Source organism: Echinops telfairi, unplaced genomic scaffold (assembly GCF_000313985.2).
Source record: "Echinops telfairi isolate 266 unplaced genomic scaffold, ASM31398v2 ScPeMD7_3533;HRSCAF=4204_0, whole genome shotgun sequence".
Classification (NCBI taxonomy): domain Eukaryota; kingdom Metazoa; phylum Chordata; class Mammalia; order Afrosoricida; family Tenrecidae; genus Echinops; species Echinops telfairi.
The window spans coordinates 84,217,794-84,244,414 of NW_022107431.1; the positions used below are offsets into that span (position 1 = coordinate 84,217,794).

Genomic DNA, 26,621 nt, shown 5'->3' on the forward strand with positions numbered 1-26,621 from the left:
CATCCAAATGGAAAAACCCCATCATGAAGAATAAGTCATTTACTTAATCTACATTTATTCCTTCCTGGTTAACAGTGTCAAGATTTTAAAACATATTTTCATTTTCCTAGGTCACCAGGGAGCGGCTTCAAAAGTTTGTGGAAAAATGCCATTATCTTTGAGTTTCATTTTTCCACAAACTTTTTGAAACCCACCCCTTTACATTTACTGATGGGATTCACCAGCACATTGAGCTTTCTGACCCTAATTTCATTTCATATATTTTCTTTTATCAATCATCTTAAAAAATTTTTTTTCTTTTCAAAGCTTTTATGACAGGTATCTGATTAAGGACATTTTCATGATTTCCTTAATAGGTAACTTGCTTTATAGGTTATTTCCAACTTTGAAAAATAAAGACAGACAACAGAGTTTACTTAATTTTTTAATAAACCATAAAATATTTCAAATCAAAAGAAACAAAAATAGATATTTAAGCCAAGCACTGAATTGTGTATAAATTTTTCCTCTAGGTGTGGGCTGACTTACCTGGGACCAGAAGACAAGAGTAATAAAGTTAGAAGGCTTGTGTAATAATGAACAAGCCCGACAAAGTGGTAATGGCTTCATAAACGTTCTTGCACACCTGGAAGCCAGTACCAGCAGCTTACTCAAGTGCACTGGCTGGCGGCCTCCTCTGTGGAAAGAGACGTGGCCTGCCATTCTCACCACACTTTCTCATCACAACTCAGCAACCCCTGGCATTTGGATGCTCCTGCTCTCTGACGTGCACTTCAGTCTGTCAAAACATCGGGGGGAAAATCCCCACCCTGAATAGAAGAATAAGCACTTCTATCGTTAACAATTATAGTCAAACCAACCTCTTGGCAAAACAAGTCAGTGGGTTTTTGATCCTCAAGAAACTCACATATTACTAATTTCTTTCTGCCTTTATGAAAATTCCGCCTTTTCATTTATTTACATTGGCCAGTTATTTTCTATACGCTTCTATTCTCAGATCATTCTGGAACCAGATGGCTTCCTTTTTTATTGAGCCTTATAATAATTTCCACTTGAGAATATCTGCTCTTTGATCAAGTACAACCTTCTCTCTCTGTGAATAAAGTTGCTATTTGCCAATGAAAATTGAAAACGCTGAGCAAAGGAATGAACATTAGCAGGATCTCACTTCCACGTTCATGTAATTTCTGTAAATATGAAGAAGACATTCGGTTTCACTATGAAATCTAAGACCAGTTTTGTCTGACACGGTTAAGTTTTTAGCATACTCAAATGGGCCAAGATTCAACATGGACGGCAGATGAGCGCACATGGAACACACTGTAACATGAACACGTTTGGCTGGTAGAACCCCAGCAGCTTGGTAATGAAGTGCAGCAAAGATCCCCTGGCACTGAATGAGAACTCCAGTAACATCTGAACCCTTTTGGTAAAGTTACAGAAACTCTACCGCAGCCGGGGGATAAGTAGTCATTTCACTTTATGAAGCCCGGCTGGCCAGGGACCACGTGATATGAGTTGTGGAAACAATACAAAATATGAACTTGGAAAGGAACAATTTTCCTCCCCAAATTACCTTACAGACACTTAAACATACTATGATTTGACAGTGGTATAGTGGTAAACAAAACAATGAAGAAAAACTAACATCATGCCTGTAGCACGTAAAGAACACAGATTCAAGAATCGTCAGCAAGAAACTATGATAACGCCGAGACAGGGTATTCTATGCCCTAAGCCAACTGGTGCTGGGATACACCAGTCGGATCAGCAATACGCAGTGGGAAAAGAGTGATCTACTTACTGTATGTGAGTCAGAAAGTGACAAAAATGTATGTTGTTAAATGACAAAACATATTCAGAGGCTTTATTTAAAAATCTCACTGTGCATTATCAAAGTTACAAGATTGTTTGCATACCAATAGACAGACTGTAAACATAGGAAATTTTCATTAAGGAAAGATGGGCTTACTGTCATTTAATCTTTTACAAAAAAATTCCTGCAAGTTATCGATTGCAGAATTTCTCTTTTGTGTTCTTGCTAATTCTTTTGAAATTTCAACCAATGTTTCCACTCCCTTGAGCTAAAAGTTCAACCATGGCCGCCTCAGGAAACACCCCTGTTTATTAATCAGAAATACAAATGGACTGGCACATATTTCCGTTTTCTTCCTAGACCCAAGGTTTCAGCTTCATAGTATCTTACAAGCAAAGAGAAGACTTGCAGTAGTCCTGTGTGAGGCCTTCCATGCCGCAGCTGAGGCTTAATGACGGCAGTGGAGGAAAGCAGGGGTGATGGAAGTCAGACCAGCCCAGCCGCCCTGCCCTTATCTGACATGGAATCTTTCTCCGATTGGGCTTGCAGTGCAGTGTTTCTGGTCTGCGGGCCTCCACCCAATCTGAGTGAAGCAGAGAGGTGACATGCTCTGATCAATCCCGATTCCGGGTGAATCCCTGCAGGCAAACGGCGGACCCTTCAATCTGTTGGCTGTGGGATGATACTGATATGAAGGAAATTGTCCGGGTAGCTCAGGTGTTCACTCAGCCACTGCAGAGGGGTTTCCAGCATCGGCTCAATTCCATGAATCATGACTTGGTTCTTCTTTTCCCCATCTAATCCAAGAGAGAAATCCAACAACGATCAGTCGGAGCGCAAAGAACTGAGGGAGAAAACCCAACCAAACCCAGCCTGCTGTCTTTTGAGACTTGTAGGTGGATTGAGGCTTGCTCAGAGCCCTTAAGTTAAGGGGGAGGGTCAGCCCTGTCTATCTCCTGCCCTGGCGTCGTGGTCACGGAGAATGTTCAGACGCTGCACTGTGTGCCTCCCAAACAGAAACCTGAAGATTACAACGAATTCCGATAGAAGCTCTGTTGCTGTATGTGAAAACCTTCATTCTTTCTTAATTACTATGCTCACCTAAGACTGACGTTAATGAAACTTCAGCAGAGCAAACAGCCCCTGGTGCCCACTAAAGTTTTTTATCTGCACATTAAGAACGGTAGTAAGTGGGTCGGCACACATTTGACAACAGAAAAGAGAAAGGAGACTAGAAAGAATCATGAAACCCGGTCAGTGTTTGGAGAGACTTAGTTAAAGCAAAGAGACGAGAGCTTTACGGTTGGTGCAGTAGCTAGTGTGTAAGAAATGCCTCAGAGTCACTGGGAAGAGAGGCAACAGAGTTGGTTCATCAGAAGGCACGCAGCATCTGACTCGGGGTTCCTGTTGGAGGGTTATGAAACCTCATTGATTTGTGACACCTATTCTCTTATGAAGAGTGCTGCAAGTCACACTTCTCTTTCAAATTCAAATTTTATTCCAAATTAGCTCTGTGTTTTTCCTGGCTTGGGGACGACGATACACTGAAACCCTTTAAAGTAACCAGAAACACTACTGATAATTGCAGGGGAAAAGGCAAAACCAAACTCATCTACTAGGAACAAACAAGGTATGTGGAGGCCTCAAAAAATTTGTGGAAAAAGTTCCATTATCTTCCCATTCCATTTTTCCATGGGCTTTTTGAAGTCCCCTCATAGAACCACTAAGAATCTTTTAGTTGCTCTTTTGAGGTGATGGCTTGTGTCTTTTACAGTTTCTTCAAAATACAATGCTTAAACATTGCAGCTTCCTGGGGACAAAAACCAAACCAAAACAACCCCTCAGAACCAAAACAAACGAACTCACTGCCATTGGAACAAAGACGACAGAAAGAACCGGCCTTTGTGAAAGTGCCCAAGGAACGAGCGCAGCATTCTCCTCTCTGCGCAGGGCTTTCGAGGGGCCGCAAACGGGCACTGACTCACGGTGAGACAGCTTGGCTGGCACTTTAAAACCTAAAACCAAGAGATCCTTTACAAATGTTCCAATTTCCCGGTAGAGGCAGTAGGGTCTTGGGAAGACAATCCACTGAGAGTAAATGAACTGTGAGTAAGCAAAACCCTAAAACCAGGTATGTAAAGTTGATAAATTCAGATTTTTTTTTCATTAAAGAAAACTGAAATTTTGTAAAAATCAAAAAAACATACCAAACCTAACCAAATCCTAAACCTAACAAAATAAAGATTCCCAAACAAATCCCGGAACCAATGTGCCATCGTTTTAAAAATCTTGGAAACTGTTAGCACCTCAAACTCTCATTGCTTCCCAGCCATTCTTTGTTGCATCTATTCCAACCTTTTTACACAGCCGTGGCCATGGTGTTACAGGATGGGGTTTAATAACAATAAAAGCATGCGCAGGCATACCTTGGAGATACTGGCTTAGTCCAACTTGCAATCAAGTTAAAAAACAAAAACAAACAAAAACCAAACTTAAAAATATTGAGTCTCAGAAGTGCATTTTTTTCCCAGCGCATATAAAAGTCATGTTTACATTATCATAGGGGTGCCATGGTTCTGAGCTGGGCTGCTAAACACAAGGTCAGCAGTTCGAAACTACCAGCCGCTCCGTGGGAGAACGATGAGGCTTTCTACTTCTATAGAGTGACAGTCTCAGAAACTTGCAGGGACAGTTCTACTCTGACCCACAGGGTTGCTATGAGCCGGAAACGACTGAATGACAGTGACAGGGTTTGGGGTTTTTAGAATCTAAGAAGGCTGATGGGACAAGCGTGAGAGGTGAAGCTGCTCTTGTATAGAGAGAGCGTTTGGGAGACCCTATGGAGCTGTTCTAGTCGCTGTGTGCACAAGTTGGGGAACGGCAGTGCTTGTTATTTTTATTTTTTGGTTTGTTGGTTTTCTGAGTGTGCAGTAACATCGTGGAAACATTTGAAATATTGTGAGGATTATCAAAATGTGACTCTGTGTTGATGGACCTGATCACACAAGGGTGCCTGAAATCTTCAATTTGTTGAAACAACAAAAAAAACAAACCCCACATTATCTACAATGTGCAGTAAAGCAAAGCATAAGAAGCAGCACATGGCTATATAAGTAAAATATTAAGGTGTGCACAGAATACTGTAGAAAGCATAGTATTAATACTTTGAGAGGAGTTGAAAATGTTGATATTCAAATTAATAAATTTCAGTTATCCAGAATGATTAATTCTCTGTAAGTGCCAGATTGCCAAGATTTTGCTGTATTAACCTTTCTTAGAACATTTGAAAACATTTCCGGTACAGTTCTCTTCATATTCTCATTGTAGTTCTTTGAAATATTTTAACATTCTCAGAATCTACCTCCTACTTAGCACTGAGTCAAAAAATGAAAGAGCAGTGGTAAAGAGTAAAAGTTCCTGATCTGCTAGTTTTCCTTCAGCCGAAGCTGCCTTTGGGTTATGCTGTCACAGACTAGAAGGGCCAGCTCACCAGTCCATACCCAGGATCCTGTGCCGACAGCCATACTTGCACGTGGAGGCAAAACAACAGGACACTGATGCACAGGGTCATGGAAAGGAGAGTTGGAGAACACAGGCACCATTTCAACCCTTTCTGCAAGACACCCATAAATCACAGGGCCGGAGGCCAGAACAGGAATCAAAGACTCTGGTTCAGTAGGTGGGGCCACTGTACATCTCAGCATAAAAGACTGAGGAAGAGACTCTGGAAGGAGTCGTGGGGAGGTGTAGGGGGTGTTGGGCTCATCATGACCAGCTAGCATCGCATGCCTCACTGAGAAACATTCCAGCCCCACACTGAGGTGAGCGTATTAAATGTGTGGCCAGCATGGCCTGAGAATGGTGTTATAAATCTCCAAGTGTCCCTTGGCAGAAAAAGAGATTTCCCACCGATAGTCTAGAACACTGGTTCTCAACCATCCTCATGCCCCAACCCTTTCATACAATTCCTCGTGTTGTGGTGACCCCCAAACATAAAATGATTTTCGTTGCTACTTTGCAACTGTAATTTTGCTACTGTTATGAATCAGGTGGCCCCTGTGAAACAGTCGTTCGACCCCCAACGGGGTTGCAACCCACAGGTTGAGAACCGTTGTGTTCTCTCTAACTTTGCCAGCGTTTACATCAGTAGTTTCCTGACTTCCCCCAGCAGCACGACAGGAATCCGACAGATTCCTGGAATGGAGCAGCAGCTCCCTGGGAATGGACCATTCATGAAGGCTTCTCGCTTATTTGCCACCACATCCCTTGGGCCTACACTGCTGCCTGACACATAACAATACATCAGTAAATGTTCTCCTAGATCGGACAATTTCCTTACTGATCCAACATATTGTCAAGAGTAATGTCTTAGCGTGGCTACATAAAAGGCTCTTGCTACATAGCTATTACATTTAAAACAAACAAACAAACAATGGCTCCAGAGAAGCCAAAAAGTTACCAGCCATCACCTTAATTCACGCTGCCATAAATAACAACAAAGTACGACTGGACAGTTTAGTCATATCAAAACTAACAAAAGGGAACAGTGAAACCTTAGTAGACTTTTTTTTTCTAACAATAAAAGGAAATATTGATGATATTGCTAAAGTAAACCATGTTTTTGGTAAACCTGTCTCAAAAAGGAAATCTAGAATTTAATATTTGGGAACAAGAAATATGTCATTACACAGAAAATGACTCAGGAGAAATATGTTACCCCACAACTCACCCACTCAGATTTTCTTAAATGTTAACTTTAATGCTTTAAAGTAGGTACACATTTGAGGCAGTAACCAAGCAAGCTAGTTCTATATGAACTTCATTTATATAGGGCATTGTTTGGGGTCCATTGGGATTTGCTATCATTGTTCACTGCTCCTACACTTGCCCCTTCAGCATTCTGTGGGTGTTTTCCCAATCAGGTGAGAGTAAAGCTGCAGTCTCTTTACCCCTGAAATACTTCACAGCCTATTTTCCCACATAACCACAGTGCTGTTAAAAAAAAAAAGAAAGACAATCAAGAAATTTAATTTTTCTAATACTGTTAGGTAATCCATATTCAAAATGTGATCCACTGTCTCAGTCACACTTATTTCTCAAGTCTAGAAGCTGGTGCCAAATCACACACTACACCCAAATTTGGCCTCTCTACTCTCTTCTAGTCTAGCACAGTATCAAAGGCTTTCTTTTTATTTCTTAATCTCAGCAATTTTGAAGAGCACATATAATTATTTTGTAGAATGTCCGCACTGTAGGTTTTTATGTCAAAATTATTACGGAAAATTTATCTTATAACTCGAAGGATAGTCATTCATAACAATCCAGGTTGGTGAGTGACATGAAAGGCCAGAAGTAAATGTGAGAGTCCTATACTTTCTTTGGGTAAAGAATTTAATTCACTCTGAATTAAATGTTAAATCTCAAGGGAGCCTATTTCAATATAGAGATCATCACAATAAAACAATTTCTTACATTTATCTTTCTTATAAATTCAAGTATTAGGAAGCAAGATAAATAATTTTGGAGTTGTGGTTCATTTCAGGAAAAGTGTATTCAGAAAAATTTTGGTTGTATGATCAGAATGACAGAAATTACTGAGAGACAAAAACAAAACACAAAAGAAATGTCAAGCAAGTCCACATGCACAAACTGCAACGGGAGAACGATGGCAACTTGTTTATACATAAATATGAGGGGGCTTCAAAAAATTTGTGGAAAATTTCCATTATCTTCTAATTTCATTTTTTTCTACAAATTTTCTTAAGTCCCCTTGCATATACTTGATATAAACATGATGTCTAATACATATGTACAGTTGGTGCAACTATACTCAGTAACCAAAGAAGGGACAACTCTGCCTTGGTCGTTTACACGACCACACTGAGCTGCTGTCACTGAGTCCACTCTGGCTCGTTCTAACCCTATGCAGGGTTTCAAGACAGTAACTTTGTGTGATTGTAAGTATGTATATATATTTTTAATGTACAAGAAAGAACTTTATATTAAGAAGTAATTCCATACCAACTGAGACTATACATCTTTAAAGGAGCAGAAATGAACATATTTCTCCCAGGGAGCCGATAGTGGTGGGCCTGAATCACTGACGTTGAGGTTGGCACTCCAAAGCCTAACCCATAGTGCCATCAGGGCAACCTGACCGTTTATAAAGTGCTCCTGAACGAGGAATTAGGAGTCAAGTAACTGGAATTTGAATTCAGGTCATGGATGACTCTGGGTAGGTCTGTCTCTTGGCTCGAAGGCCTTTCTTTTATATTATGTCCCAGTGGTGCTGTACTTACTACGTCTGTGAAAAGATTAAAGAGACGCTTGTAGCAGCAGCTAAAACCAGGCCAGAGGCTGTGGAACAGACCACCCCATCTGCTCACATGTGAGTCCAGGCTGAAGCTGACGAAAATTAAAACAAGTCCACCAGAGCCAAAATACGACCTTGAATCTATCCGACCCGAACTTTGAGAGCATCTCAAGAACAGACTTTCCACACTGATCACGAATGACGGAAGACCGATGAGCTGTGGGAGGACATCAAGACCATCGTTCATGAAGAAAGCAGAGGGTCACTAAAAAGACAACCAAGAAAGAAAAGATCAAAGTGCATGTCAGAAGCAACTCTGAAATTTGCTCTTAATCATAGAGTAGCTAAGGCAAGTGGAAGAAACGATGACGTCAAAGAGCTAAATAGAACATTTCAAATGGCAGCTTGAGAACAGAATAAAAGGAAATGTGTAAAGACCTAGAGTTAGAAAATCAAAAAGAAAAACACACACACAACATTATCTTAAACTGAAAGAACCAAGAAAAATTCAAGCCTTAAGCTACAATACTGAACGATCCTATGGGCAAAATATTGAATGATGTAGGACGCATCAAAAGATGGAAAAACTACACAGTCACTGTATACCGAAAAGAATTGGCTGACATTCCACCATTTGAGGAGAGAGTAGATGAGCAAGAAGCAATGGTGCTGAAGGAAGAAGTCAGAGCTGGACTCACAGAAAGCTTTAGTCAAAAACAAGTCACCAGGAATTTTTGGAATACCAACGGGAATCTTTCAAAAAGCTGATGAAGCACTGGAACCACTTACTAGTCTAGGCCAGGGAATTTGGAAGATAAGTTACTTGGCCAAATGACTGGAATAGATTCATATCTGTACCCATTTCAAAGAGAGGTGAGCCAACAAAATGCTCAAAAATATTACTGATATAAAACAAAACAAGACAAGACAAAAACAAACAAAAAAAAACAAACAAAGGGAGTTGGGAATAGAAACTTGTTCTTGCAAAAAAAAATATTATTGATATCAAATGCAAGTAAAATTTTGCTGAAGATCACACAATGTTTGCAGCAGTACATTGACAGGGAGCTGCCAGAGGGTTAGGCCAGATTCAGAAAAGGACGTGGAACAAAGGATATCATTGCTGATATCAGACGGATCTGTACTTGTGTTTTACTGACTGTGCAAAAGCATTCCAACTGTGAGGCGCAAAACAAATTATGGACCGCCCTGAGAAGAATGGGAATTCGAAACCACTTCACTGTGCTTATGCAGAAACTGTGCATGGATCAAGAAGTAGCTGTGTGTCAGGGTTAGATCCTCTCACAATATTTATTCAATCTGAATGCTGAGAAAATCAGCAAAGAAGCTGGATTATATGAAAAAGAATGCAGCATCAACATTGGAGGAAGGCTTATCAATAACTTTTGCAGATGACAGAACCTTGCTTGCTGAAAGAGAGCAGGACCTGAAGCTCCTGCTCAAGATCAAGGATTGCAGCCTTCAGTAGGGATGATAACTCAATGGAAAGCCCTTACCTTCACAACTGTACCAATGAGTAACATCATGACAGATGTAGAAAAAGGCTGACGTTGTCCAGGAGTTCGTCTTGCATGGATCCACAATCAATGCTCATGAAAGCAGTAGTCAAAAGACCAAACAATGCAATGCACTGGGTAAATCTACTGCTTTAAAGTGCTGAAAAGAAAGGGGACTACTTTGAAGACTCAGGTGTGCCTGATCTAAGCCATGGAATTTTCAATGGCCTCAGACACGTGTGAAAATTGGACACTGAATAACAGATACCTAAGAAGAATTGATGCATCTGAATTACGGTACTGGCCCAGAATATTAAAAGTACCATGGACTGCCAAAAGAACACATAAACCTGTCCTGGCTGAAGGGCAGCCAGAATGCTCATTAGTGGCAAAGATAGCTAGACTTTATCTCACGTCCTCTGGACATGTTGTCGGGACAGAAGAGTCCCTGGAGGAGGACATCATGCTTAGTAAAGAACAGGGAGAGCAAAAAAAGGGCAAGCCGTGGCCTAGATGGACTGACCCAGTGACTGCAGTAAGGGTTCAGATATGAGAACAATCGTGAGGCTAGTACAGGACTGGACTCCATCATTGGTCACGGGGTTGCTGAGTCACAATTGACAGACCCACCAACTGCTTCCCAAGAGAACCAAGTGGCAGGCTGCTTCTGGGAATGCAGCAACCATGGACACAATATGGGATATTTCTACTGTGTCCTAGTGGGTTGCTATAAGTCAGCTGATTTTATTTGGTTTTCTCACTTTCATTAATCTGTGGCTTGCAAATGTTGCTGACCATCAGAAATAATGAGATACTAAAAACTAATTCCCAAATTTGTCCCCTTCATGGCCATTCTGAATGATCCAAGAAAGTTTCTTTTTAAAATATCTCCTCAAATAAGTCTTATAATCACTTGGGTTCAACCCAGATTTTACACAGAAACCCAAAATGGAAGCCAGGTGAAGGTGGGGTGGACACGGGCTTGCTGACTTGGGAGCACGCGGTTTGGGGGATAACTCTAAAACTACAGTCTGTGAACCAATGATCTAAATAAAGATAAGCAGATGATTTCTAGTTCTAATCCATGAGGTACTTTATGACTAACTTGCAAAATATTTCTAATCAGAGTCCAGATGATCGTGGGCGCCTAATTCACCCATAACTGAGTTTCTGACAGGTGGAGCGAGAATTCCAGTCACCAGGGGAACACGGATGACCTGATGGGATAGCCAAAGCACCTGGTACAGCGCCCAGCAGAAGCCTCAAACATAGTAGGCATTAAAACCAAAAACCAAAAACCAGAAGAAAGCCAAAAACCTGCAATAACCTAAGCTCAGGACAGAAAACTGACTTAAAAAGAACCATGGAGTTAAGTAATAAAAAGTACGGCCTCTTGAAAATTCTCTTCCTGCATACAAAGTCATGGGACTAAATAGTTTTCCTAGTTCAAGATATACCAAAAAGATATAGGAAAAGCATGGATTCAATTATGTGATTTGTATGCAAAGGGCGGAGAGGAGTTCGGCTTCATGTCGTATGTTCCCTGGACTGCTCAGCTCTATCTCCACGCAGCACGGCACACGACTTTTATATATGCGTCAAACAAAGACAAAACTCAAAGATCATAAGCTAAATGAATGTTTTACACTGGGGAAAAAAATTTTTTTAAGTGCTATAAACCCATTTAGGATAGTGCCCTAATTGAAATATTTGGTGTAACACATCATATAGCAGTCAAATGAGCCCTACTGTACTATGCTTAAATTATCTAATAGACTTAGGGAAAGTTCTTAATTAAAAAACAAAGCAAAGAAAACATCCATGAGAGAAGCCATGAAAAGCTTTTGAATGAAAAATAAAGTCCTTCTAAATCTTTTGTGTCATACATTTTAAAATATGACACAGTTTGAGGACAATTCATCAGTTTGTGATGAGTACGTCAATGAGTATGTTCTATTCCCAATGGCTCTTCAACATCTGCATTTCAGTCCTCCTCATTCCTTAGCCAATTTTCAAGAAGGACTAGAACCTAAAAGCCTGTAAAAACAGGTTACCTGAGATCTAGGAAGATATGTCTGAGTTTTCCCAATTACTCTTAGTAAGTAAATACAAGGAACCTGTTTCAATTTAAAAAGAGGCTAAAGAAATGGATGGTGTATATATATTTAAGGAAAATTCACAAAATATCAGCTTGATGGAACATGGAATAAATGTAAGTCCATGCATGTATTTAGCTGCATGGCTTCACATGTATATTATATAATTCGGTAGAAAACATGATTCACAACCTTGGAATATGTGATGCTGGAGCTAATACTTCTGAAACAGATTTAATATTTCTGGTAAAGTTTTAAAGAACGAGAGATGAGCTTTTGATTACCACAAGTCTGAACAATTTTGTTTGGCTGACAAATTCTTTAACCTCTGATACGTTCATTAGCAAAATACCAAGTAATTGAATCCATTGACATGAAAAACCACAGGCTGAAATCTGAAGTGCATCCATCAGGCTGAAGGAGTCTGAGTCAGCCGCAGCAGTAATAGTCAGTGAGGTCAGGTCAAAGAGGGTTAAACCAAGTCAGGATATAGCTAAAGGAATACATCAAACGCTGATTTAAAAGGGCAATTAATCTTAGACAGAAATGCTTCCTGGGGAATGAGATCTCAATCTTAAGAGCACACTACACGATGTAGCCGTAAAACTGTACGTATACAAGCTTCCAGAGCTTTCATCCTCTGATCACAAACAGAAGGAGAGTGCTGTTTGTCAGAGAGATACGAACCCATTTAAGAATACTTACATTAACTTCTTCCGGATCTACACTACTTAGCAGTATGTGTCTTAATGAATATATAATATCACAGCTAATATATACCATGTAGCTCTTTTCATGCACTATTTTTTTCCCAATCTTATATATTTTGCTCTTTCTGCCAGCAACAATTCTACAGCCTTGGCTCTTTAACAGTTTAACAAGGTTTTCAAAATATGTCCATGTTAATGCTGGTCATTTCTTATTGAGTACATCAGCCAAGCTTTTAATGAAAAACTCCCAATATTTAATCCGCTATAATTATAAAAATTATATTAAGTAACTATAAAATGCCACTCTAATAAATGATCCCAGGCCTCCTGGCAGTAAGATAAAAATATGTGATAACAATTACAAATTAGCCTTAGTCTCAATAGAGGAAAGAAGAGTAAAGCTGAAATAAACGTTGAAAACATAGACGCTCAATTGTTTTCCATCTGCTCTCATACAATGACCAGTTAGTCTAATGGGTGGAATGGGGCTTGTTCATATTTGTCCAATGTGAATCATAGAATTCAGAATGGTTTTACTTAATACAGTGTACATATTGCCAGACTGAGGTCCCATAGGACTTGTTTTAGTGAAGAGATATGTTTTAAATTGCCTATATGTTTGATAACTTTAAGGGAATTCTGGTTTTCAGTATTAATGGTGAACTAACATAATCAAGCTAACTAATTTAACTTATTGAGATTAAAATAAAGAACAATAGCCAAAGAGGGGAAATCACAAGTATATTCTGATGGTCCAATGTTTCATCATCTTTACTTATGGAGAATTAAAATAATAAATGTGTTATTTTTTTTTTTTTAGGAAAGATAAATGTCTATAGGCATTAACAGATCCAACAGCACCCGGATGAGTGAATGCTGCCCATGTGTTAGGACAAAACAAAGAAGTAGAGGGCGAGTCAACTGAATAAGGTAAATACAATGAACCATAGACATTCAGATTTTTAGAGCACAATGATAAACATTAGAAAAAGAATATATTTACCCACTTAAAACAGAACCTAACAGAATGTATTTCTGTCCAAACATGATCATAGGACATCTATGCCCTGCTTTCATATAGGAGACATCTGAAGATCTTCTGGGAATCCCCACTGTGAGTGAAGCTCTGTGGCTTCTCCCTAAGACTCACAGGCAACAAGACCCGGGAACAGTGAAGAGCACAGGGGCTGGGGGAGAGGCAGAAAAGGAGAAGCTCCCACAATAGCCAAGTGACTCAGTCCCACATCTATCAGGTTCAAAGTATGTCAGCAAAGTGACACGTGCACCTTCCAGAGCTAACTTAAGAATAGCAGAAACGTTAAATAAATATGTGATTTTATTTTTATTTTTTAAATATATGATCTTTTGTTCGGTCTCTCTCAAGGAAAAACTTTGCCTAGCAGGACTACCTGCTGCAGCTTACTTTTGGACCTCTTTGGGGCTTTTGGCTCAAACAGCCTGTACTATTAATATATCCTAATAAGTAGTTGATGATGATAACTAACCTCAGGGGAACAGTGCTTATTCCTTCTTTACTAAAAGGAATACTCTGGGCCTTTCCAAAGTTACTATCTGGAAAAGCACCAACACCAGAGACATAGGACTCAAACCACATTCTGATGGATTATCAGTTACAATATCGGTTTACAAGGAGCTGTCAGCAGACATTTATTTCTTCTGTGCATCAGAAAAATATCTCTGAAGAGCCGGTAATCAGTATCTCTGAATAGCTGGTAATCGGTCATTCAACAAAGATAAAAACAGAACAACAAAACTATTTCTTTATAATTTTACATTCTGAATTTCTTCTATGCATAGTGCAATTATTTGTGAAAATCCACTAACAAAAAAAAATATGTCACTTATAAAATCACAAGAAAATTATAAAAGCCCATTTCAAAGAAAACCTTGGCTTTTCCTCCCAACCTCCACTAAAAAAAAAAAAGACACAGGAAGGCACACACAGTAAGGACTCTCCAGAATAAGCGTGCATGTAGCACAGGTTATGCAAATTTCAGAGAACAGATATTCTTCAACCAAGTAAGAAGCCACTCTCGCGCCAGGGCCAGGTTAATCGCCTATGTATTGTGATATGGGTGCAGAAACCAGAAGAGAGGACGAAGGTGCACTAAGTCAGCCAAAGGGTGTCATTTCAGAGTGTGCAAGGATGCTTTTTATTTCCAAGCTTGATGGTCACACATAATCACTGTTTTACCAAATCCAACAAAAGCAATGACCAGAATTATATATAGGAATGAACACTAAAATCACAAAGCAAGCAGAATAAAAACAGTATAGGCCAGGGTCTCTAGAGTCATTACCAGGAAATACTATAAAAGAACATGAAATCACAGAATACAGCAAGCACTTGAAAATGCTACCTCAAACTGAATTAAAAGGCTAAAATAGAAGACGAGAACAAATGGTAGCCACAATGATGTGGAAACACCAAGGAGCCAGGAGCTGCAGACCTGAACTGTAACCTCGTTCTGCTGTTGGACACCACAGAAACCCTAACAAAATAGCTGAAAAAGGCAGAGACTGAACTAAATTAATTGCAAAGTTTCTGAAATCTCTAAAGGTGTCAAATACAAAGTTAACATGTAACCAACTGTCCATCGTGGCATGCATGTTGTTAGGACGCTCAACAGGCTTTAGTGGCGCTTACAGACTACGATGAACTAGAGATCAAGGGCGAGCAATCGACTCCTGAATACCAGCCAACAACAGTCCTATCCACAACCGCTCCTGGGATGCGCAATAGTTCACTGCACTAGGGATAGGATCACTATGAGTTCGGAGGTTGATTGGACAGTAGCTAACAACAAATTGATAAAAGCATTTTCAGTGTTTTTTAAAATACTACCAAGTATTCAAAGAGAGAGAGAGAGAGAGAGAAAGCTGTTCCCTGGATCAAAAAATTATTCTGAATTTTAGAACTACAAGCATACTTTCTACTTAAAAAAAAAAACAACTAAAAAACATGTAACAGAGCACATTCTGAAAACCTAACGAAAAGAAGTTGATAAATAAAACTTCATTAAAATGAAAAAAAGTTTATGCTTCAAAGAATTTTCAGATCATGTCTCAAAGTTAAACTCTGGAGCTTGAGACTGATTCATTGATTTAGAAGGTGAATGTGTGATTGTTTGCCATAATAGCATTTCGAAATGAGAGACCAATGGCACCAGAGTTGTAATTGGTAAGACAACACGTTTAAAATGGTGTATTTTGCCAAAGAGACCCAACTCTGAATTTTATTAATGTAAATCACGTATAAAATATAACTTCAATAGTAAATATTTTGCTTCAAAAGATTTTCCCTTTTAATCTTTCTGAAGTAACCCGGCAGTATGTTAGGATACGTTCATGTACTGGGCAGCAAAGGGTTTAAAGCCAAACTGAGAGAAAGGCTGCATGTTGGCGATTACCTTCAGGAGCAACTGCAGAAGGACACACTTCTCTGAGGAGGTCTCCCAGTGTATGCAGCTGTCCATCCGCAGCCACAGGACGAAACAGCTTCTGAATGCAAGGTCGTTCAGTAGTGGTCTACGAAAACAAATGAACAATCAAGTGTTTGTTGCTGATCATTGCAAATTAACAGATTAGAAATGTTAAAGTGGTACTGGGTGTCTCCTGAAGTAAAAACACCACCACAGATGTGGTTTATTGTCCAAAAATATGTCTAACAATAAGTTCATGCAAAGCTGTTCATGAGGAAACGGTCAGGAAAATTCAGACTGTTGTGGGACATGCAGCCCAAAGACAACTGGCCTAGGTGTCTCAAAGATGGCACAAGCATCAAAAGCCCTAGCAGTAAAGATTCTGGAAAGGACTGCAGCAGGGGAGGCAGTGTCATCAGACACACCATGGCACCCTTTACAGCCAAGACCCCCACAACCACGTGAAACAGACAGATGACAACCCTGTACCCTGCGCGTCAGGCAAAAAGATGGAGAATTAGCTCAAACACCAGTTCAAAAAGAAATGGGCTGAAAGTAATGAAAAAGAAGAGATTTGGAGGGAAGGTGAACCGACAGTCTGCCAGACTAACCTGTAAACAATGACAACTCCCAAACAGAGAGGGAACAAAAATTGTAGTGATAAAACTCCCATATAGAGGAGAATTAAAGGCCATTTCAAGATCTAACAGACTGCTTTGATTTTAAGAGGATGAATGTAAACGTTAGGGTACCCTCCTCACACACAAAATAAGTAATCTACTCACCAACATAAAGGAAATTCAACACACACAGAAGCAACAACTGATAAGAAAATCCATATGCAAAGAGAACTCAGCACCAAAAATCATGAGAAGCAAATGGTCAACACCATATAGAAAAGCATATAGAAATGAAAGCAATAGTCCAAATCTACTGATAATCACACCGTATGCACCTAAATGGACTCCATGTACTCACCAACACACAGAGTGGCAGAATGGAGAAAAACCACGCCCCATCAATACGCTGCCTAGCCTACAGGAGACAGTCTTAGACACGTAGCCATAAAGAAGTTAAAAACCCAAGGATGAGAAAAAAAGAAAACAACAGTATACCAAACAGTATCCAAAATAGAGTAGGAGTAATAATATTAATTTTGGATAAAACAGGTTTTAAGTCAAATTTTAGTAGAAGAGACAATGGGCATTATATATGATTAAAGTGTGCCTCTACCAAGACGATGCAAGAATATCTAAACACCCACGACAGAGTTAAATTCTAACAGAATTGAAAAGACTAATAACAGTTCTACATAGTAGCAGACTTAACAGTGCTTTCATAAATGGAATGGACTAGGAAAAAACTCAATTAAAAAACCTACTCAACAAAAAAACCAACCGCGGTGACCTCAGACATGTAGAACGCTCCATCTGTGGTGAAGTTACATTACCTGGAGTGGCTCTTCTATACATGCTCTGTAAGAGACCCACATGATTTGGTGTGAACAGGGTGTGTGAACACTAATAGACGAGACTGGGAGACCGATCAGTTTTGCCAATCCACTGGGTATATAAGTGAGCCACCTCAGAATTACAGAAAAAACCCAGTGATCGTCCAGAAAAGAGTCACCAGAGCACAAGGCAGGGGACCAAGGGATTGCATGGCCAAGAGGCCAAGGATCAGAGACATGCCTGCGGAGAGGTGTTGCACACAAAACATTTTGCATCCCTCATGTTTTGTTACCTGTTAGTATCCCTAATAAACCCCATAATCATGACTCTTGTCTATGAGTTCTCTGTGGCCACTGCAATGAATCAGCAAACCCAGAAGAGAAGTGGACTTCTGTGGGAGGGAAGGTAAATGTCACACAGGTGAAGGCTGGAGAGTGGAGGCTGGTGTGCAGTGGGGTCTCCGCCTTTGCGTAGCCAGAGGAAGTCAAACTTGGTACTCGTGCCACTGCCTCACCAACCAACAGCAGCGCAGCATACAAGAAAGGGCACCAACATTTGTAAGAAAGTTAATATGTGTGGATCATTTTCCCAAATAGATCATATTCTGGGCCACAAAACAAGCTTCAATAAATGCAAAAACAGTGACATAATACAAATTGTTTTTGCTAAGAAGCTATAAAATTAGAATGGGGAAAAATTATATGGAAATGGAATAGCATCTTACTTAAAAATTACTGGGTTGTGGAAAATTAAGAACAAACATTTTTAAATCTTAAGAGTAAAATGAAAATGAAGAAAAAACATGCCCAGACTTCTAGGACACAGCAGTGTTTACAGTCCTTGTAACCCAACAGCACTTTCCATGCTCCCTCCCTGTGCTTCCGGTTTCCACTGTCCCTTCCTATCCCTCTGGCCCCCTCAGCACTGTCCCCAGGCAAATGCTGCCCTTTTGATCTTATGTGATGCCTGTTCTAAGTAGGCCATTCCTCCCAGGTGTTATTACTGTCCACCTTATGTTGTTGTTCCCACTCAGAGCACCCCGATGGTCAACATAACGCAACATGCCTGGTCCTGTGCCATCCTCACAACTGGCATTAGGTTTGAGCCCACTGCTGAGTCACGGTGCCACTCCATCTTGTCGAGAGCCTTCCTCTTTGTCACTGCCCCTCTGCTTGAACAAGCACGATGCCCTTTTCCAGTTCCCCTTAAGGTCTAGCTACTATTTAGGGGGAAGTTGAGCCACAGGAGTGAGCTGAATTCCAGGCGTGAAGAGTGGCTGGAAGCCACAGTCTCCAGGGTTTCACCAGTTCCTATAAGACCAGTAAGTCTGATTTTAAAATTTTAAAAAACGACTTTGCGATGACCCTTCTGGTGTGTACCCTCCTTTCAGGGAGGCTGGCAGCAGTAGGGACTCAAAGAAATGGAGGTCCATCAGTTCTTTGGAGTAAGCCATCTTTGATTAAGATGTGAAAAGATCAATAGTTATACCTGAGCTGACCACTCACAAGTTTTTAAGACCTCAGTTGCTACTCACCAAAGATTTACTGTCTTTGTGGTCTATGTCATACCAACTCACCTTCATGTCCTCCCACGTAACTCATTCCTTCTTCATTTTGTTCTGGCTAAGAAGTTTTCTGAACTTTGCCCCCAGTATATATTACATACTTGGATATTTGCATCCTATAAAATACATATGGAGAAATATCCATTTATAGGTGTGGTCCATTTGCCTTCCCACACCCGTTTAGCTTGTATATCTGTGCATCCACTCATCTATATTACTACTATTACTGAATGGTTGAATGGCTGTATGTGCCACAGTATTTACTTTTATTGCCTTTAATTCTTGTGAAATGTTAAATGTCTGCAGTGTACGATTAAAGGACAATCTTTATTTTTAAAGAAATATGCACTCAAGTATTTTGTGGCACAGTGTCAATGAAGTCTGATTCTAATTTTGACACGGTTAAAAACCGTGTGTTTCTGTGTTTGTAGAGACATTAAATAAAGGGGGAAAATTATTAGTGAATCTAGGTGAAAGGAATGATACTTCAAATTTGAAACTTTTCAAACGAGTACACACAGCATCTTCTCCAGCATTCCCAGCACAATGGTATAATTTATTGCTTAAAATTCCATCAGTTCATGTGCTTTTAAATTAAGGTTTCTTTTCCTAAACTACGCACAAAGGACCACCCCAAAGAAGAGGGGGTTTGACCCACAGCATGTTATAGGGCAGAGGCTCACCAACAGCTGGGTGTGAAGACGGTGTTCTCAGCTAATAGAGCTATGATCTTACACCCCGTGTTTTTCTGTCGGCAATATGGAGCATTCCGTCCCCCTTATATGTGCTGTGGGGATCAAGGAAAAGCTGCACCAACCACAGGACAGGCGTCACAAAATGTTAAAGAAAAGGACAAGCGTCTTCCATCTGTCTCTTATGTCTATCTAATCTGCCATGTCAGATTAAGATGCTAAGTTTCTTATTGTTATGATTCCTGGAGTGAAAGCCGATAAAAAACTTGCAAGAACCAAATAATGCTTCATATTTCTCAGGAATGTGGTTTCAACTATAGAGTCACTAACGGTAACTTCTAAAAATTAATGTACATAACACTTTAATAAGCATATTCCAATTATATAGTTGAGCGTCTAAGACAAGTGTGAAAAAAAACTGGAGGAGATTAAGAATTTTGATAATTTTACATATTTTAATATAATTCAATTCACTACAAAAGCTGGACTCCCTCAAAGTATGCTCTCCCTCAATTTTAGAAGCACATACCGTATTTTATCCAAGAAGACCGGAGAACAGTTAATCATCAACTCTGCAGACAAGTGAGGAGGGTTCAGGAAAGAAACAGAGCAGAGGAGGTGGGCACAGTGCCGCCACCCACTTAGGGCTTTCTATCTTCTAGGCAATGAAGAGGCTTTTAAGACTTTTTAGCAAAGGAAGTGACGTGATGAAAGAGGCTTTTTCTGAGGCTAATGGAAAGCAGCACCGTGGACAATGACTTCCGTGAGAGGTGAGCTCAGGATGATTGGTGGGGGGCTGTCCGAGTAATGCACGACAACTGGGCCTGGGCCAGTGGACAAGGAGGGGCAGGCAGGACTGTACCCCAACTTAGACAGAAATGTACTCACATGCCAAGCCAAGGCTGTCAAGTCAATTCCAGCTCACAGCGCCCCACCAGGCAGAGCAGAAATGCCCCATGGGGTTTCGAAGGCTGTAAGTTTTATAGAAACCAACAGCCTGACAAAAGGGGGTACGCCCTACTCCTGGCCTTTTGGTTAGGAGCCTAGTGCTTAACAATGGGGCCTCCAGGGCTCATTTTGCCTCTCACAGTCCCACCTAAAAACAGCTAAGAATTTCAGCAGGATCAAAGAACTCTTTTCCAAGAAGTTGGGTTATCTCATGCTTTTTAAGACATGCTCTCCATCCTTTCTAATAGGCCTTTGAGGTAACTAAAACTACCTGAAAACAATATGCTAAATAGGAAAGGCCAAATAGTTAACATATTAATAGAGATTCGCCTCTACCCCTACCTACTACTCCTAAAAAACAGGCTATTACTTTTCAGTAACTCTTTTGTGTCCACTCTCCCATTGCCAGGCAGTACTTAAAAAGTTCTAAACTTCAGCAGCTTTTAATAACGACTTAGGGAGAGAAAAGCCCAAGCATGCATTATTATTCTCAGAGTGCCTAAACACTGTAGAATAATAACCAAGAAAACATTCATCAACATAAGTACTGCTTCTTAATACAATAAAAACTTTATTGGGGAGGGGGGGAGCCCATCACAAGGTTGGATATATAGCTCCCCCTACCAAGGGGATGAATAACAGAAATGTGGGTGAAAGGAGACAACAGTGTAAGATACGAAATAAAAATAACAATATATAATTGATCAAGGATTCATTTGGGTGGGAGGGTGGGGGAGGGAGGGGAAAAAAAGAGGAGCTTATGCCAAGGGCTCAAGTAGAAAATGTTTTAGAAATGATGATGGCAACATATGTACAAATATGCTTGATACAATTGATGCATGGAATGTTATAAGAGCTGTAAGAGCCCCCAATAAAATGGTTTAAAAAAAACAAACTTTATTTTAAGAGACAAAAGGTTGAAATTCACGTCCCAATAAAAAACCAGATGAACAATTTCTGTTTAATATCTGTTACAGAGTACCTGTAAGAACTTAATATTCTTGTTTTGAAATTTACTATGTTACAAAAATAGCAAATAAGTGCCCCAGTTACAACAAAGACTCTGGGAAACTGTCCATTTTGGAATGACTTTTCTAAAGACAGAAGTCCTCCACGCAGACTTGATCTGCTGCGGTGACACTCGTGGAGGGCAGAGTCACTCGGATTTTCCAGAGTGAGTCAAGAAATCTCATTAGGCTATACTGGCGCTCAGCTGAGAAGACCGAGTTATGCCAGGAAGTACTTAATAGCGATCTTCCTATTGAATATTACTAGAATTTAAAAGAAAGTTCCATGAGTGTACATTCTGTAAACTTGAATTCAGTACACAGGAAATCATGCTCCTAACCTCAATGGTAATCTGAAAGTCCGTAGCTACTATAACAGGAACAGCATAACATTTACTAGATTTAGCCACATATGGGGTATAAATGTGGGTGCCCTGGGCTGACTGTTCACTCCTTGGCCTTCATTCATGCACCTTCACAACTGAACCAGCAACTTGTTCTTACAGTGGAAAACCTCCCCTGTTGACAGACTCTGGAGATACAATGGCAAAAGTGGAAAAATCGAATCTGTAAAAACATCAAGCTGAATCTCAAATTTCCAGTGAAGTCCAGAGTATTAAAACTGAAATTCTTCTAAAGTCTTACAGCCGTCATGTGGCATGGCAATTAATACATTTAATCTAGGAAATAAGAGTGTATTCCATTATAGTGAAATAAATGACTAACATCAATGTTGATAAAATCAAACTGCTGATTCAATAGAACAATCATTATTAAACCCACCTCCTTCGACTCGATGCCGACTCCTAGTGACTTACAGGACAGGGTAGAACTGCCCCTGCCCTTCCCCTGTGAGTTTCTGGGACTGTATCTTGCCTTTACCCGTTTTTCTTCCACAGTAATCACTATCACAATCACTAATTCACCACAGCGGAGCGAAATCAGATGGCAGATGGACTTCCATTTACTCTGTGACCATGGGCACAATCATCTTAACTTCCCTGAACCCCCATTTCCTCGATTATAAACATGGTGTCATACCTGTGTCTACCCAGGGCTCCTTTTACCTTCCATCAACTCACTGTAGCCACGGAGTCGATGTCGCCTCGGCAATGCAACAGGGCAGGGTAGAACTGCACTGTGAGTTTCTCAGACTGAAGACTCTTCTCCAGGAGCAGAGAGCCCTGTCTTTCTCCTGTGGAGCAGCTGGTGATTTTAAAGTGTTGGCCTTATAGTTAGTAACCCAACTTGTAACCACTCCACCTCAAGGGTTCCTCCACAGTCCCACATGAAAACAGCTAAGGATTTCAGCAACATAATTAAAAAAAAACCCACAAAACCCCAAAACCTTTCCACAAAGTTGGTTATTTCATGCAGTCCTTACTTACTAATAGGTCTGCAACGTGGCTAAAACTATCCCCCAAAATATATGCTAAATGGGAAATGTAGAAATGCGATAATATCCAGAAATAAAATTATTTATATAAGTGGGGATATCTACACTACAGAATTTCAAAGATAATAAGATGCAATCCTAGCATAGAGTAAAATACATGCTACTTCCAACACCATCCTTTGGTTTCATCCTTTGGTATAATCAATGGTCAAACTATGAGGGGAGTACAAAAGGATTGCCACCAGGGCCCCAGTGCCGACCACACAGTGTGTTTAAACAAGCTGCGGTGAGCAGTGGACAGAGTTCTCTCGGTAATACTTTGTTCCAGTATGGCTTAGGGTCCCTTCACAAATATGAGACCATGGCAGTGGGATGACTTTGAGGCCACGGCTAGTATCCTATTTTTAACAAAACTGAAGTGGACATCTTTCCCAAGAATTGAAGCTTTGCAACACATTTATGGGACCCGTTGCCACATGTAAAACAAGATTTCTTAAATGGCTAACATGTTTTAAGGAAGGTCAGGAAGACTTCAAAGATGAGCCATAAAAGAAAAGACTGCCCATCTTAATGGAAGAAATGGCTGAAATAAAGGCGGTACATCAGTACCATGTCATACTGTGCAGCAAATCAGACTATCGATACATGTGATGACTGAGTGGTTCTTAAGGGATTAGGTTGATTGGAAAAGTAAATCTCAAATGGCTGCATATGGCATGATTCCATTTCTCTAACATTACCGAGATGATAACAAGATAGGAATGAAGAGCAAATGAACGAGTGGGGAAAAGAAAGACAGCTGGTTGTGGCTACAAACAGTAAGTAGTCCACGGGTCTTTGTACTGGCGCTGTTTTGTACCTTTCCTACATGGGTGATCAAATTCATACATCACAAAAAAGATATAAAGTGGGCCAAGAGCATATGAGATGTATCTACAATTATCTCAAAATAACAGATTAAAAACAAACAAACAAAAAACCCCAATTGGTCTAGAGCACTGTTCCGGGTATGCTCAGTGTTCCAGGAGTACGTTCGGCATCCTGGGAGCTTGTTAGAAACGCACACTTTAAGGACTTCCTCTATCTAGCCAGCTCATGAATCAGAACCTGCATTCTACCAAAATGACCCCGTGATTACAACTCATGTTGACATATGAGAAGCACTGATCCAGAGGAGCGATCTTCCAAGTTTTTTCCTACTCTGAAGCACATCTGAAGAACATAAAAAATTCCATCAAAAACACTGGCTCCGTTTGGCGGTGATTCTTACAAGAGGTGATTGGGAGAAGGTGAGGACTGAAGATTCCTGTGGAGACCCCTGAGGTATTTCTGATTATAAGCTTCTCCAACCCAGGCTGGAAAACACAGCACACAGTCAATTAAGACCTACAACAAAATGAATGTTTACAGTATTTGAGATCTTTTAAAATACTGTAACAAAGCAAAAGTGATTATTACTATTTTTAAATCTTAAAAAAAGAAAAGGATCGGAATCTCAAGCAACAACTCATCAATCAAGTCCTTTAAGACGCCTGAAAACAAAACACAAAATAGCGGTTATAGTGGGAACAACTCTAGAACCTTCCATCCTTGATATCTCATAGCCACAAACAGATACTGCAGAAATGAATCCTTTACGTTTTGAATAATTTCTATGAAAGCACAATGATAAATAAGAACAGAGAGAGTAATGTCCTAGATTTGGGACTTGATTAGCCTGGTTTAAATACAGTTCGATCGGTGGGGCTCCAGGGCACACCACCTGGTGAGATGAACAGATTCATAGCCTATGCCTCATTGTGCTCCTGTGAAGACCAACATGGTGATTCATGTAAAGTACTTAGAATAATGCCTGGCACAAGGAAATGCTCAGTCAGGTGCTGTTACGGCTGTTATATGTGACTTGCCATTCAATAAAATGTTACTGAGTACCAACACTGTATTTTGTGTTGCATTTTCATACACAATAAAAAATGATGATTATTGTGCAAAATACTAATCTTTGGGTCCATGGTACTTTCAATATTCTTTGCCTTAACCATAATTCAAATACATCAATTCTTCTTCATTCTTTATTCAACATCCAACTCTCACACGCATATGAGGCAATTGAAAATACCATGGCTTGGGTCAGGCGCACCCTAATCCTCAAATTTACCAACACTTTAAAGAGGTCATGTGCAGATTTACCCAATACAATGCATTGTGTAATCTCAACTACTGCTTCAATGAGCATAATGTTTGCTACATTTACCATGATGTTATCTATTTTTCACTGCCAAAAGAACACACAAATCTGTCTTGGAGGAAGTACAGCCAGGATGCTCCTTTAGAGGCAAGTCAGTGAGACACTGCCTCACTTCTTTTGGACATGTTGTCCGGAGAGGGTGGTTGTGGAGGATGACACTGTGCTGGGTAAAGTAGGCGGGCAATGGTGCGGTGGGAGAAGCATCAGGTTGCTAACCATAAGGTCAGCGGTCCAAAGCCACTAGCCACTCCCCAGGTGAAAGATGAGGCTGTCAGCTCCTATAAAGATGTAGAATTTGAGATTTACAGTCTTAGAAACCTTTTTCTGATCTCTATAGGAAAATCCTAGATAGGGTTGCTATGAGTTGGTATGGATTTAATAGTTAGGGGTGGGTTGTGTGAGAAGTAAGTAGAGGGGAGAAAAGCAGGCTGAAGGCCACACATAGAAAATGGGGCTTGCAATGGGACCATCAAATATAGTGGTATTAACACAGGCTTAGTTGGAATCCCAATTCTACAAGTTACTGGGTACCTAGGGCAGCCTTTAGGAGTTTGCTTCTGATCTAAAATACAAAAACAAAGGAAAAACAGATAATAATTACATTTGAATGATTCCTGTGATAATTTAAATAAGATGGCATATCTAAAACATCCTAAGCAACAGGCCCTTAATGGCCCTAAGTTCTTTTCATTCTTTCCTTTCAAGAAGAAAGATAACAGTATTTAGTCTTTACGGAACAAATTACAGAGTGTGTGGCGGTTAAGAGTTATGTCACCTTGCTGTGTGTAAGTGTAGAACCTATCAATCAGGCCACAGCCTGATGATGCCAAGAGAGACAGTGGGAAAATTGTCTCACTCTCCCCCTGGCCCCGCCTCTCAGCTTGCTGGGTCTCGATGTCTGCCTCCAGGGGCTGGGACCACCGATTCTGGAATCTGTTGGCATCTTGCCATGTTTCTACCAACCTTGGATGGGTGGACTCTGTACTCACTGGGCTGTAAGCTCCCTGCATCCCACTTCACCTATCTGCATCATTGGCCTTCGGCTAGCATCAGATCCATGGACTTCTGTTGGACTGGGCTGGGCTGCCTTCTGGATATAAAATTATTTCTTGATATAAAGCTCTTTCTTATACATATATGAGTGTCACTGATTTAATTTCTCTAGACAACCCAGCCAAACACAGAGGGAATGAAAAATTACAGTTATTAACCACCAGTTTCCTTTGAAGCACCGTAGCATCAGAATAACTGTGAGGCACAAAGGAGTTTACACAGGATATGAGACCAGACTTTACCAACAGTGACACATGCTGTGCTCCTGTCGCATGCCTAATATATTCATACATGTCTAATGTTCCATCACATGCTTTTCAAAAGAGGCCTCACAGCACAACTAGCTTCTGAACACACACAACCACAA

At 40.3% G+C, this 26,621-nt stretch overlaps 1 protein-coding gene across 1 annotated transcript in view; it reads right to left on the minus strand.

The window, feature by feature from the left end:
• Window positions 1–1,835: 1,835 nt before the first annotated feature.
• Window positions 1,836–26,621, minus strand: part of ATG5 (autophagy related 5) — a 119,688-nt gene continuing 94,902 nt past the window's right edge. Inside the window, exons 7-8 of the mRNA XM_004696229.2 lie at window positions 15,884–16,001; window positions 1,836–2,613 (exon numbers count right to left, since the gene is read on the minus strand). Of these exons, the coding sequence (XP_004696286.1) occupies window positions 2,477–2,613; window positions 15,884–16,001 (255 nt within the window). The 3' untranslated portion in view covers window positions 1,836–2,476. The remainder of the gene's footprint in view (window positions 2,614–15,883; window positions 16,002–26,621) is intronic.